Raw genomic sequence first — 14,664 nt, 5'->3', positions numbered from 1 at the left:
ACGGCGCTGCCTGATTGAGAGCCCCCTGGGCGCCCTCACGACTTGTCCGGCTCTGCCCATGGGACCCTGCCTCTCTCGGGTCGTCCAGTGACCCAGCCAGGACCCAGCTCTGGGAGGCTGGCTGACAGCCTGTGCTCTGGGAGGACAGGTGCTCTGGCACCAGCCAGAGAGCTCGGAGCAGGCAGATACCCCAAGGCAGGCGAGGGCAGGGCACAGGGGAGGGCCGCTTGGTGGGTTGTGGAGGGTGTGACGTGGAGACACAGGGCGCGTGCACTGCTGCCCCACCTGAGGGAGTGACAGCATGCAGTGTCACGGCAGATCAGGAGGGTGACTTGTAATTGTGATGCCCCTGGGGTGTGGCTTCTGGTTGGAGGTAACTCAGCAAACAGGTCGCATCACAGGCTGCGTGGGCGCTGAGCGAGCTTGGAACAAAGCTGTGTGTCATCGGGGCATCGACGGCATGATGTAACAGTGTGTGTGTAGCTTCTGAGGGGGGGGATCCTCATTGCCGAGCAGCCCAACACACACACACACACACACACACACACCACCCACACACACACACACACACACACACACACACACACACACACACACACACCCACCCCACAAAACCCAGGGCAGGAGACAGCCCGGAGCGCAGGGCGTGGCTGAGCTGGTTCAGCTTTAAGCCTTGACCCAGGCAGAGTAAAAGGATAGGTTTCCCCAAGTGTCATTGTCGCCCCTTGAGCCAGAATGCAGCAGGCTCCCCATGGTGTACCCCCTCCCTATCCCGCTCCCCACATAACCTCGGGCACCTGTGGGCTGCTGTGAAGGTGACCCAGGCTCAAGATCAGACAACTTCATGCGCCCAGAACAAATGGCAAAATGAGACAAACTCTGAAGTGTCAGAAAGTAACAAAACACATTTACTTCAAAAACGTGAGCTCCCCAGCTCACCAACGCCGTATAAAGTCTGCCACGACGTTGCAACCTCGGCTCTGTGGGCTCAGGAAGACCGAGCAGGACAGAGACCAAGGGTGGGGCCGGAACAGGGCCCTCGGAGCTCCCGGCTCGGGACGCCCAGGTGGCCGGCAGCTCAGGCTCGCCACCTGGGCGGAGCTGGCGACAAGGCTGGTCCTGCCCTGGGTCCGGCCCGGGAGGGGGGGCGGCCTTCTCTCCTTGTCCAGGGCTGTCCTCACCAGGGCAGGTGAGGTGGGGAGGGCCCCGGGATGGGCCACAGGCTGCGCCGAGCCAGCGTTCTAATCTTGCGCCACGGATAGGTTCCGGGACAGAGTGGACAAAAAACAGGCGCTCATGGGCTTCCCTGGTGGCGCAGTGGTTGGGAGTCCGCCTGCCGATGCAGGGGACGCGGGTTCGTGCCCCGGTCCGGGAAGATCCCACGTGCCGCGGAGCGGCTGGGCCCGTAAGCCATGGCCGCTGAGCCTGCGCGTCCAGAGCCTGTGCTCCGCAACGGGAGAGGTCACAGCAGGGAGAGGCCGGCGTACCGCAAAAAAAAAAAACAGGCTCTCGCAACCTAAAAATCTATTATCCCATCCTCAGCCGCTTAGGGGTTCTGGGGAAGCACCCGCCGGCTGGGGCGCTTCGAGGAAGCAGGCGGCAGGCACCCAGGGGTCCAGCCACCCCCCGCGGGGAGGTGGGTTGCACCGGGATGCGGTTGGGCGGGGTGGGCGGGCCGAGGGTGAGAGAGCGCGGGGGCGGCGACTCTCCGGGCGGAGTCAGGGCCCCGCAGCCTGCGCAGTCTCCGCGCCCCATCCCCCCGCCCGCAGGGCTAGCGCAGCCGCAGGTAGGAGGGAGCGGAGTAGTTGAAGAGCAGGAAGTCCATCCTGTAGAGGCCGTAGAGGCGCTGCTGGTAGAAAGGGCTGATGTCGCGGAAGAGGCGCGCGGCACGGTCGCGTGCGGCGGCCTGGGCCCTGGACGGCGGCTCGGGGAAGCGCAGGCCGGGCGCGCCCACCAGGCTCAGCACGAAGGCTGCGTCCTCCGCCAGCGTCTCGAACTTGCCCACGACGTCGTAGCGCAGGCGGCACGGGTGGCAGAGCGCGTGGGCGCGCTCCCAGTGTTCGTTGAAGGGCCCGTCGCGGCGCGTGCGCGGGTCCAGCAGGTAGGCCAGGAACTCGGCGAAGCGCACGTCGTGGCCGCGGACCAGCGCGTCGGGGCCCGGGCGCGGCCGCAGGCGGCGCACGATGCCGGTGCCGAAGCGGCGCTGGAAGGTGGTGCCCCAGGGCCGCTGCAGCTTGTTGCGGTAGGCCGAGGCCAGGCGCTCGAAGGGCTCGCGCACAAACAGGAAGGCCAGGTAGGCGCGCAGGCGCCGGTTGACCTCGGCCGGACTGAAGTCGGCCAGCGAGGGCAGGCGGCCGGGCGCGTGCGCCTCGTGCGCGGGGATGGCGCGCGGGTCTCCCGGGCCGCGGCCGCTCAGCGCCAGCAGCACGCGCTTCCAGTTGGTGCAGGCCACCTTGGGCACGTAGCAGTAGAGCAGGCCGTGCGCGTCGTCCACCAGCACGTGCCGCAGGTCCTCCGGCCGCAGCAGGCGCTGCCGGCGCGTGTTGTGGCTGCAGGCGCGGCGCAGCAGATCGCGCCGCTGCCGGTGCACCTCGGCCAGCGCGGAGCGCGGGCTCTGCGGGGGACAGGACGGGGGTGGGTCAGGGCCGCGTGGCAGTCAGGGGGCCTGGATGGGGGGAAATGAATCTACCCGGCCTGAGGCACGTGCAGGATGTGACTGATCGCGTGCATGGCACTCTGGATCCCGAGAGCCGGAAAATGGACGTGCGACGTCAGAGTCAGCCTGGTAAAGAAGTCTGACGTCAGAGCGCCAAGCGCCGGGGCAAACTGAGTATCTGCTCACCGTTCCCTAAAACCGGGGTGGGGTGTAAGACCAGTAGCTTACACAGTAGTAACGTCCGGAGGATGGCGATGAGACCTGTGCCGTACCAGGGGCTGCTGGTCTCTGAGCATCTTGAGACGGAAGCAGTGCGTGTCCCGACGGCTTAAATTGGCCTCAGCTAGCTTTTCTGTCGCTTGCAGCCCCATGAATACCAAGACAGGCACTGCTTTCTCCATTTTACAGAAGAGAAAACAGCCTCAAAGGAAGTGGGTTGCCTGCAGCTGTCAAGGAGAGAAGCTGGGACTCCACCTCGGGTCCCTCAGGATTCAGAAGCCGGGGCTGTGCCCACCGGTTCGGGATGGAGTCCTACAGCCACAGCCCTCATCCCTGACGGCCTAGCTGACCCTCCGCCAGGGTCTAGTCCTTACGAGCTCTGTGCCCTTCTCAGGGCCCTTGGCCTTCCTGTGCCAAGGGACAGTGCCGTAGGTAAACGGGGATAATGACGCCCCGTCGCACAGGATTGCCGTGAGGCCTGCGTGGGCTCCCAGAACTCGAGTGCCCGGTGCACGGTCAGCACTTGTTGGTCAGACCGTTTCTCTGCTGTTGTCTGTCCAGCTGCAGGATGCCTTGACACGTAACGGCCACTGGGCCCTCAGGCTGCGAGGGGGCCAAGCCAGCCCCACCAAGGCTTCTTGTTCCTCAGAAGCCTGCTGAGAGGCTGGCCTGCCCTCCGCTCGCCATGTGGCCCAGGGCAAGCCTGTCACCCTCGCTGAACCAAGGCCTCCCACCTGCCCCCCAAGGGCGTGGGTGCCGTGGACTCAGCCCTCAGGGCTTCGGTGAGCAGCTGCCTTCCCCAGCCCAGTGTGGTCCTCCTCCCCGGCTCCCTATTGCCCTTGCCCCGCTATGGCCCTTGGCCACCGCCACGTACTTGGTGCCCCTGTCCTTCTGCAGGCCCTGTGTCCCTTTCTCAGAGAGGGTCGGTCTCCATCTACACTGCGCCCTCCCGCCAGAGCTCAGGGCAGCCTGGACACAAGTCAGTGCAGGCTGGTGCGGGAAGCCATCAGATGCCATCCTGCCCCCCGCGGGACCGTCGGCGCCTCGAGGGCAGGGACCCAGGTGACCCGCAGGCACTCGGTAGTGCTGAGTGTGCCTGCTGGGGTGTGTGTGAGCCGGACGTGTGCTCCCAGTGGGCACAGTGTGTGGTCCCTGCAGGTCCCCCCGTTGGTGAGGGGGTGCCTGCCTGTCTCCCTCCGTCACAGCAGGACGGAGATCGGGGGTCCCTTGGCTGCCGCCTGTTGCCGTGGGTGGTGCACAGCCCGCTGGTCGTTCTGTCCGCCACGTGGAACAGTGCTGCAGAGAGCGTGGCCTCAGTCCACAGCTGGAGACCCCAGGTCTCAGCCTGCTCCACGATTTGCCCTGCTGCAGCCCAGCATTCCCTCCCAGACAGAGGCTAGCTGTGGCTGCAGCCCCACGGCAGCAGGTCCACGTGGGAGCTCGGGGTTTCCCGTGGCTGGAGGCGGAGGGAGGGACGGGGCGTCTGTCCGCCTACCTGGTCCAGGTCGTAGAGCATCTGCAGGGGACTCCTCCTCTTGCCGCCAAGCCAGCTGGAGCCCACGGCCCTGTTTTCAAACGCTGGGGGTGTAAGGAGAGGGGCGTTCACTGCTGCACCAGACAGACTGGCCGTGTTCCTGGGGGCTTGGCCAACTCACCTCGGCACGTTGGCTCCACCTCTGGGACTCAGTTTCCCGCCTGTGTCCCGCCTGCCTCTGGGGGCACTGACAGGGCCCGTCGTCCGCCAGGGCAGGGTGCTTGGTGTCACTCCTGCCCCCACGTCCTGCTCTCCGGGAATGCCCTGAACCCCCAGCCTCTGCCACCTCCATCTGCCTTCATCTCATGCCCCACCTCTGCCAGCCACGTGCATGGAGCCCTGAGGGTTAGGGCTCAGCAGGCTGGCTGGGTCCAGCCTCCCCTGGCCCTGGGCACAGGCAGACAGAAAGGGCTAGGCAGCAGCGGACATGGTACAGCCAAGCTGCCGGCTCTGGTGGTGAGCAGGCGACCCGCAGGGGACACCTACAGTGGCCTGTACGTCCCCTGCTGGCGTGTGTGTCGCCTCATGGTAAATGCACGTTTTGCTCTCGCCCAGACTGGCAGCCTCCGAGGGCAGGGATGCTCTCTGTCTCATCGCGGCATTCCTCAGTCTTCCCAAAACTACCAAACACATGTTTTTCTTAAATATGATTATAGTTATTAATAAACTAATAAATTATAATGCAGTCTTTAAAAAATCACCCAAATTGGCAAGTCTCTGGCTAGACTGACCAAGAAAAAATGAAGACGCAAATTACTAACAATGGGAATGAAAGAGGAGACATTAGTAGTGAACCGTACAGAAATAAGAAAGGGTTGAAGAATACGGTATAAACACCTGTACAACGGCAGATTTAACCTATGAAACTGACAATCTAGAAAGACACAACTTTCTGAAACTGACTCAAGAAGAAATAGAAAACCTCAACAGACATATAACAAGTAAAGAGATTGAATTAGTAATTTTTAAAAATTTCCAGAAAAGCCCAGGATCAGATTGCTTCACTGGTGAATTTTACCAAATATTTAAAGAAAAAGTAACACTAATCTCTACCAAACTCTTCAACAAACAAACAAGCAAACAAAACAGAAGAGGAGAGGGCACGTCTCAATTCGTTATATGAACCCAGTATTACCCTGATACCAAAACCAAAGATGTCACCAAAGAAAGAAAACTATTAACCAATATCTCTCATGAATATAGATGCAAAGTCTTCAAGGAAGTACTAGCGAACTAGATCCGTGAACATGTGAAAAGGGTTATACGCCATGACCGATCGAGATTTACTCCAGAAATGCGAGGTTGGTTCAACATAAAAATATCAATCAAGGTAATACACCATGTTAATAGAATAAAGAAAAAACCCTACATGGTCATCAAGAGATGCAGAAAAAACACTGCACAAAAGTCAGTACCGTTTCATGATGAAAACACTAAACAAACTAGGAATCGGAGGGAACCTCGTCAGACTGATAAAGGCCGTCTGGGAAAACCCCACAGCTAACACACTTAATGGCCATAAAAAGGAGTGAAGCGCTGACACCTGCTACCGTGTGGATGCACCTTGCAACCTGACACTGAGCGAAACAAGCCTCACGGAAGGCGCTAGCCACATTGTTTGACTCTGTCTGTACAAAACGCCCAGGACAGGCAAATGCATAGAGGCAGGAGGTAGATGAGTGGTTTCCAGGGGCTCTGGGTGGGATTGGGGGAGGGGCAGGCAGGCAGGCACTGGGAACATGGGGGGCAGGGCTAGTGGCTAACGTTCTGGGTTTGTACAGCTGTGACAGTGCACAGCTTTTGAATATGCTAAAAACCACTGTACACTTTAAAAAAGTGAATTTTCTAGAATGAGTATTATCTCAATAAAAATAAATAGTATTGACCGTAAAAAGTAATATATGCAAGAACATGTGTAAGTCTGGTTTACAAATTTAAATACATTCAATGGATACTGAGAAATTATTGAATTCATAATAATATGGGATATTCATAAGAGGAATGTCTTTAAGAATTCAGGATCATATGAGAAAATGATATATTCATAAAAAAAAATGAACGGTTCCAAGATCCTTGGCTTTCAACCAAATGAAGGGTCTTAAAATGCTGCCAGGATTCAAGCCTTTTCCTTAAGATAAGTCTTTGGCAAACAAGCAGACCTGGAAAATCTGATGCACTGATCTGTTGGCCAACTGACCACAAGCAGTGGTTCTCCAGCTTAAGCGTGCATGGGGCCTGTTGAAACACAGGTGGCCTGGCCCCGTACTCAGAGCTGCTGGCCCTCGCAGGTGTGCAGCGGGGCCCGTGAGTCTGTGTTTCTGACAGCGCAGGCGTGCTGCTGCTGCTGGCGCGCAGTGCACGTTGAGAACCGCTGAGCCGGAGCAGTGTCTGGTGGAGGTGGTTGGATGAACCAGTAAATGACAGGCGGACAGGCCGTGCCCCGGCCTCCAGAGCCCTCTGTGAGTACCTGAAGCCCGCTGTCCAGGCCACCTGCCAGGCCCCTGGCAGCCTCAGGGCCCCTCCCCACTCCCGTGTCCCCAGAACAAGGAGCACGCTCTGCTGTGACCAGGGCACGTGGAGGGGTGAGGCCCTCAGGGCCTGCCCGGGTCTTGGGGGTCGTCGGTGGTCCCAAGACTTGAACCTCCGTTTCCCGGCTGCCGGCTGGCAGGGAGGCCTCCGGAGCTGCGGACACCACGGCAGCCGAGCACCACGCACAGCCCTGGGAGGCGCGACTCCGCCTCACCACTTTGCCGAGGGGATAGTGGAGCCTCTGAGAGGGGAGGAGCTTCCCTCAGGGTCACGGCTGGGGATGGAGAAAAGGCTGGTGCCCACCGGGGGGCATGCAGAGGAGCAGACCTAGGCCACCTGCACCCCAGAGCCCCATGACTCGGAAGCACGCAGCCTTCCGGAAACACCAAGCGTTGTGTGGGGCCTCTCGTTTCCTGGCCAGACCACAGCCTGCTGGAAAGTAGGTCCCATCGCAGACTCCGGGAGCCAGTGGGTGGAAGGCGAGAGGCCCAGAATAGCCGAGGCCAGTGATTACAGGGCTGGGCCGCCGCGCCGCGCCCCGCCCAGCTCCGCCCCGCCCCGCCCAGCTCCACCCCTGCCACTGCACAGGGCAGGAGAGACGCTCTGGCGGGGTGGGCAGGCTGGCCACGGAGGAGGGTCGAAGGGGAATGCGCTGGCGATCCCTGGGTCCAGCCCCGCCTCCGTGAAGCTGGAGGCCTGGGCTCCGAGGGTAGGGGCCATTCCTAGAGGGCCACACGGAGGCATCCTGCTACCCCCACTCCCGTCGCCAAGCCCTCCTGCCTGTGTCCTCTGCCCTCAGCCCCTCCACCAGCCTCCAGGTCTCAGGCCTCCCTGCCACGGGCGCTGTGGAGCAGACGGGCCAGAGGGTTAGATGGGCAGGCCCAGCCTCACGGCCGGGGAGGGGCCTGGGCCAGCCCAGAGCAGCCACAGGCAAAGCCGCAGGCGGGTTCTCCTTTGGAAAAGGAAACAAAAATAGGTTCTAGAGAGAGAAGGGGGAGGGGGTGGCGGAAGGAGGGTGGGAGGGACTGAGAGGTGACGGAGACAAAGGCGGCTACACAGGAGGACAGGGACGGAGGCTGGGAGGAGGTGAAACAGACAACAGCAGGATGTCGGAAAGAGCTCAAAGCAAACTAGCTGGGTGTGAAGGGGCGGGAAGCAGAGGGGGCGAGCTGCCCGCAATCTGGGGGCGCCCAGGGCCCACGCCCACGGGGTCCAGGCCCGGGAGCCGTGCAGCCCCAGACTCACGAGCAGGCCTGGGTCCCGGCCCAGTGGGCCAGCGTGAGGCCCAGCCTGACAGCCCAGTGCCCGCTGCACGTGGGCGGGAGTGTCCTGGGCGGCACAGGAGCCTGCAGGGAGGCCGGGGAGCCGGGCAGGAGGTGCTGGGTGGGTGAGAGCCTGGCACCGTGCCCTTGCTTTGCTCACTGACACGCGTACTCCTGGGGGTAGGACCTATTGTTATCCCCACTTGACAGATGGGGAAACTGAGGCTTAAAGACTTAAAGAAAACTGCTGAGGCCTCACAGCAAGTAAGGGCCTTAAGCAGGCCTGACCCCAGGCCACGGCGTGAGTACCGTCCTTTACTGCCATGCCCTCGAGGCCCACCCTGCCCTGTACACTACCCCGCCCATCCTCACAGCACCGCAGGCCAGGGGGTGGCACGCCGCACAGGGAAGCTGAAAACAGAGAAACCGACAACCCGCCCTTGGCCCGCCCACCCTGAGGACAGGCCCGGCGCAGCCTTGCCCGGGCCACTGAGGCTGCACCCGTGGGGGAAGCTGTGCTTGGTGACCCCCTGCCCGGGGAGTAGAGGTTACGACGCGGCTTCTGGTTAATAAGTTCTAGCTGGGCCAGTGTCGCAAGAACAGATGGGCGGGAGTAGCGCTGTCTGGCCCATTCGGTCCCCTCGTGACCTGCAGGCCCGGGGCAGGGATATTCCCTCCAGAGATCAAGCCCTTCACAAGAAAAAAGCAATCCTGCCGCTTTTTTTTTTTTTTTTTTTTTTTAAGTAGCCGCCTCTCCACTCGTATTTAAGATTCAGACTCGACACTGAGCTCCACAGCGCCCAGAACGGAACCCTGCTTGGTCAGATCACTCCCAGTACAGCTGCGTCCCCTCTGCCCGGGACAATCACAGGGTTTATCCCCACCACCGTGTGATGGTAAAGCCCACGTGGCTTCTCGCTGGCTGATGGCAAGTCCCAGTTCCTTCCAGGGCCTCTCCAGGCGCAGCCCCACCCTTCCCTGCTCACTCACTCACTCAGCTCCAGCCACACTGCCCTCCTGCTGGTCAGTGGACACATTAGGTGCGTCCCCACCTCAGGAGAAACCTCTACACTTTAGGGTCAATCCTCATTCAGATCTCAGCTCAAATGTCCCACCAGAAAGAGGGCCTCTCCAATGAACAGCCTCCCGTTAATTTATTCACAGCACTCATTACTGCTGAGATCATCTGATTTGTGTGGGCTGATGTCTGGCTGCCCCTCTGGAAGGTCAGCTCTGCAAGGAGGGCACTGTCTTGTTTTCTTATAATCCCTGTACCTCAGCTAGTGTCTGCGAGTATTTATTTAAAGACTGATGGCCGCCTTCCTGGCCATGGGGCAATCACCCCAATTCCTAGCCTGTCATTCAAGGCCACTCACCAACCTCCAGTACCTTCCTGGCCTCCACTTCACTGCTCCCTCTCCTGAACCCTTGAGGGAGCAGCACATCCCTTCGCACACCAGGCCATTTCACTCCTCCATGCTTGTCTGTGCCACTCCCTCTGCCTGCAATTCTCTTCCGTTGTTTCCCACCTGGTAAACTCCTATGCAGCCTTCAAAGCCCAACCCAAATACCTCTGCCCTGTACAGTAGAAAGCATAAGGGTTGGGATTTAGACATGGATTTAAATCCTGGCACCCATACTTCCTAGTTGGGTGGCCTTGAGCAAGTCACTTCGTTTCTACTGATCTCAGCGTCTTCCTCTGCAAAAGGGGACGACCGGTCCCTACTCTGGAGCCTTCTGCTTTGCCAGCTGACTTTTACTCTCTGGAGGCCCGGAAGGTGCCTTAGAGCTCTGAACCCTTCGGCAATTCGGGAGTGGGCAGCAGTGTGGTGAGCATCTACTGATTGGGCTCCCAGCAGCCACACCCCCTCCTTTTGGTCGCCCACCTGATTCCCCTCCAGACACAAACCTGCTTGTTCCCTCCATGTGGTTCTGATAGGCTCCCCACTCCCGTAGCTGCTGGGTTGGGCATGTGACCAGGTCTGGCCAATCAGAGCATTGCATCCCTTTCTGCCACAGCGATTGGCTCAGAGGTGGGCACCATGTGATCCAATCTAGGCCAATGAGATGCCTCCTTGGGACCCTGGCTGAAACCACGGGCGAAGGCGCTGCCCGCTGGCTGGGGAGCGGGGAGTGAGGCCACCAGAGAGAAAAGCCAGACTTGGAGATGCAGACGTGGTTCGAGCCGCTGACGGCAGAGCATCTGGCCCAGTGAGTCTGAGACACTGCCCTCTGGGGGCGCCCCGTCTCTGACCCGTCACCTTCTGTGATTCCAGGGCCAGGACAGAAAGGAGTCGGGGGTCCAGTCGGGCGCTGGGGCGCCACGGAGCAGGCGTTGAGAGACCTGGCGGGCTGGGGCCTGCGGGGCTCCGGGGGGGGGCGGCGGATACAGGGCAGCCGGGGGCAAGCTCGGACGCCTGCACTGAGGAGCTGCTGCTGAGGCCTCAGAGACCCTGTCCTCACTGACCCCCCCCCAGCCCTGGCACGTTGGCTCACCAGGAGTCACTGGGCATTTCTGCATTTATTCTGCATGGGACCAAATCCTGGTGTCTCATTAGAAACGGTGGCTGCCTACGGGGCCCTACACTGCACGACTGCAGGGGCTCCGAGACCATCGTGGACCGTTGTCCCCTCGGCCTGGGTCCCCAGGTGCTGCTGTGCCCGAGAAGGCAGCGGACGGACAGTGGGGACAGAGCCGCCGTCCCCACCCGAGCCTCCTGGGTCCTTCCCCCTGGAGCCCCTCCAGGAAGGCTGTTGGGGGAGAAGGTCCCTGTTACCCCACATCACGCTCGGACCTCGGCCAGGAAGCGGGGCCCTAAGGGACGGGATATGCCCCAGAGGACAAGGAGGGCAGCAGTCCAGCCCAGAAGGGGGGGCGGGCCCCCTGGGAACAAGCCCCCCCCACACACCCAGGGTCCCCTGGAAGTGGGCAGAGCCCCAGCCTGGCTCTGAGAGAAACACCCCTGATTGCCAACCTCAGGAAAGATGCTCAACCCTGTGAACCCGGAAGGGGATGGAGGTCAGGACGGGGTGGGGCAGGGCGGGCTGCAGCACCTCCCAGCAAGGCCCCTGTGGACCAGCAGGGCTGGGGAGCTAAAGCAGCAGCGTCACGGCTCCCCCTGGGTGTGCCTGTGGGGCCAGAGGGGACAGACTGCAGATCTGGGTTTTTGATGTTAAAACAGACGCTGGGAGGGCAGGTTGTCAGCGAGTTCTGTCCCCAGCCCAGATTGACGCTGGCACAAGCGAATCCGTGGTCAAGGGCATCACACAGAAGCAGTCACCCCACCAGGTAAGTCACAGGGGAAGCCAAGGGTGGGCGGGCAGGGGGGACAGTGGGCCTGTCAGTGGGGCCGGGGCGAGGGTAGGGCGCTGAGGGCAGCAGTGCCCCAGGCAGCTGCCCCACCTCCCCTGGCATCTTCCTCATCCCCAGGACCCTGGCCACTAGGTCAGCATTGGCCTGACGGGCACCAGTTGGGCTGCTCCAGACCTACCCACTAGAAAAGGGGCAGCAGAGCCCGCTTCGGGGGTCTCCGGCCCACCTTGTGGCAACTTCTGCCGCTTTGGAGACTCACCTGCCTGGAGGAGGGGGCTGCAGTCCCTCCTGGGCCCTGGAGCCCTATCCCCCTGCCACAAGCCACGTGCTCCACCCCCTTCCAAATCGGGCTACGCTGCCGGGACACACTCGGAGATGCCGCAGGCCCACCATTAGCACAGCCTCACTGGCTCCTGGGGTCAGGGGCTTCAGCTCAGGGCTTGGGGGCAGAAGAGCCAGCAGGGTAGGCTGGCTTGATTAGCCCTTGCGTGTCCAGGTCACCCTCACAGCTCTGATGGCTGGCAGCAGGCCATGGGGAAAAGTCTGAGAGTGCAGAAGGAACAGAGAGGGGCTCTGGGAAGCAGAGGAAAGGCCCCTCCCCGCCTGGGGGCGCTGGAAGCAGGGTTGCAGAAGGGTCTGCCAGGCCGGACGCAGTGAGGCCGCCCTGCTGGGGGAGAGGGTCATGGCCAAGGGTATTCATGAGGCAGGTTCGGCTCAGGTGGGGAACGGCCTGAGCAAAGGCTAGGAAGGGGGCACGGGAGGCACCCTCCTACCCTGCAGGAGAGGGAGGAGGTCAGAAGGAACAAAGTGCAGGCCCTCTCTCCCCCCACACCCGAGCCTGAGCCCTGGGGGCCAGGAGCCACTGTGCCCTGCCCGGCCCTAGGTCCTGGTAAACATTTGTCCAAGAAAGAGTGGGTGGCCAGTGTCATGACCGCAGACACTAGGACTACAGCCCACGCGATGTGGGGGGATGCTCGGCTCAGCTAGGGCATGGGAACCCCCTCCCCAGGAGGCAGGAGCACCACCCCCATGGCCCCCCAGCTCTCAGAACTGGTCGGGGGACAGAAAGACTGACTGCGGCTCCCTCCCGTGGGCCTGGGGAGGCGGCCAGGTCTGGGCAGCTGTGTCCAGACATGGAGGGGACGGTGTGAAGAGCAGGGTGACTGGGCAGAACCCTGGTGAGCACCGAGGAGGCCTAGGTGGCCCAGCTCACCCCGACCCCAGCCCAGAGGTGTCACAGAGGTTTGAGGTGAGCAGGAGAAGGAAGCCCCTCACCCCAGGATGCAGGGGGCACCAGGCCGCCCATGTGACCTCTGGCTTGATGAAGAGGCTGGGAGCCACTTTGCTCCCCTTTAACTGCACTTCCCCAGAGACCCTGTAAGGAGGAACTCGAGCAGCCCATTTTATAGATGGGAGTACTGAGGCCCTGGGCAGGGGGGCGGGGATAGGTCACCCAGACCCAGCCAGGTGGGTCCATGCTGCCCCCAAAGTCTCCTCAGCCTCATCTCTTGAGCCACCCTGACCCCCCACTCCCATGGTCCCCTCCCACCGGGGGACACGGTTACTTCCTCCCCGGACCCCCTCTGCAAGGCTCCAAAGGAGTGATTCCCAGGATTCTTGCAGAGCCCACGGGGGCGGGGGTGGGGGGGGGTGGAGGAGGAGATACAGATTCCCCCAACACACGCTCTCACATTCACTCACACTCACACCAGGAAAAAGCAAACAGAGCAGAGGTCAGAACGGGCCTCTGGCTGGGCACCTCCAGCCCCAGGCCGCCCACGGGCCCCTCGGCCTCTCCCGCGAGTGAAGACTCAGCACATGCCCGGCCCGGAGCTGGAAATCCGCACGGCGGTCACGACTGGCTGCCTGTTTCCCCCACCGGACCATGAGGTGGGTGCTCAGGACCCTAGTCCTTCCCGGTGCGAACTTAAGGCGGAGCAGGGGCGCCAGGGCGCAGCGCGGTGCGCGGAGGGGCCACCTCCGGACCCGGAGCGTCAGGCCCGCCGCCCTTGCGCGGCCGCAGACCCAGAGGGGTTTCTGGGCGCTAAGCGGAGTGAGCGCGAGGCAAAGGAGGCAAACTTCCCGGGTGGGCCTAATGCCCTCCGCCGCCCACCACTCACCTGGTCCCTGGGCCCCGGCTGGTAGGCCCGGACTGTCACCTCTCACCTCTCCGGGCCTTGGGAGACCCACTCCCGAGGGGACAAGACCCTTGCGGGGAGCCGGGACAAGGGCGGGGCGTTTAGAGCCTTTCTGAGCCCGCCCGCCCCAGTGCCCCAGCCCGGGAGGAAACCGCAGGTGCCCCGGCCCGGTCGGGGGTCCGGCCGCTGGTGGGGCGGCCCTGGGGCCGGCGGGCACACTCACCCGGGCGCAGGAGCAGGAGCGCGGCGCCCAGACACGCGGCCACCAGCGCGCGCCGCCGCCACCAGCGCCTCCCCATGCTTGCCCGGCGCGCGCTGCTGTCCGCGGGGTCCGGCCCGGCCCGCACCCGAAGCCGGCCTCCCGCCCCGCCCCTGGACCCGCCCACGGACGAGTTCTCGGATCAGGACCCGAGGCCCGCCCCAGAGCAACTCGCCCCAGGCCCTCCCGCTGACCCGCCGACGGACGAGTCCTCGGACCGGACGCTCACCGGGAACCGGACCCGAAACCCAACCCCCAACCCACCCCAGGGCCGCCCAGGGACTGGTCCTCGCTCCTGGATCCGGACCAGGGACCGCTTCGGGACCCTCCCGGCGGCGCGCACCACTGCCCTCGGCGCGGGGGCGAGGGCTCTGCTCGCCAGGGGCGGGGTAGGGGGGGCGAGGCGGCGACTGCTGGGGACCAGGCAGGTGGGCGAGGCGGATCGGCGGGCCAGTCTGCCCGGCCCCCACCCAGTTCAGCGGGGCAGCCGAGCAGTGGTCCAGGGCGCGAAGGGTGGAGACTGGGTGGAGGGAGCCCTGTCGCCGGCGCGGCTCTGTCCTCTTGCGCTCGTCCGGGGGCGCCATTCTCTACCCGAGGCCGAGAAGCCTTGTCACATTGGCGGATGAGCGGGCCGGGGGAGCACGGTGTCCCGTTGCCTTTTTGCTGCGTTACGTACCAGGGGTCCAGGGGCTGGCTTGGGGCACTAGCCGCCAATACGTGACTCCCCCGGAACCCCCCTTCCCGGAATCAGGCC

At 62.5% G+C, this 14,664-nt stretch overlaps 1 protein-coding gene across 1 annotated transcript; it reads right to left on the bottom strand.

The window, feature by feature from the left end:
• Positions 1-1,771: 1,771 nt before the first annotated feature.
• CHST13 (carbohydrate sulfotransferase 13) lies at positions 1,772-13,950 on the bottom strand. The gene is made up of 3 exons (XM_012538935.3): positions 13,881-13,950; positions 4,371-4,480; positions 1,772-2,614 (listed from the first exon to the last, which is right to left on the bottom strand). Exons 1-3 carry the CDS (start codon positions 13,948-13,950, stop codon positions 1,772-1,774), a joined length of 1,023 nt encoding a protein of 340 aa, XP_012394389.1.
• Positions 13,951-14,664: the final 714 nt, after the last annotated feature.

The sequence above is a fragment of the Orcinus orca genome, chromosome 10, assembly GCF_937001465.1.
Source record: "Orcinus orca chromosome 10, mOrcOrc1.1, whole genome shotgun sequence".
Taxonomy (NCBI): Eukaryota; Metazoa; Chordata; class Mammalia; order Artiodactyla; family Delphinidae; genus Orcinus; species Orcinus orca.
This window is presented reverse-complemented; position numbering and strand designations above follow the sequence as displayed.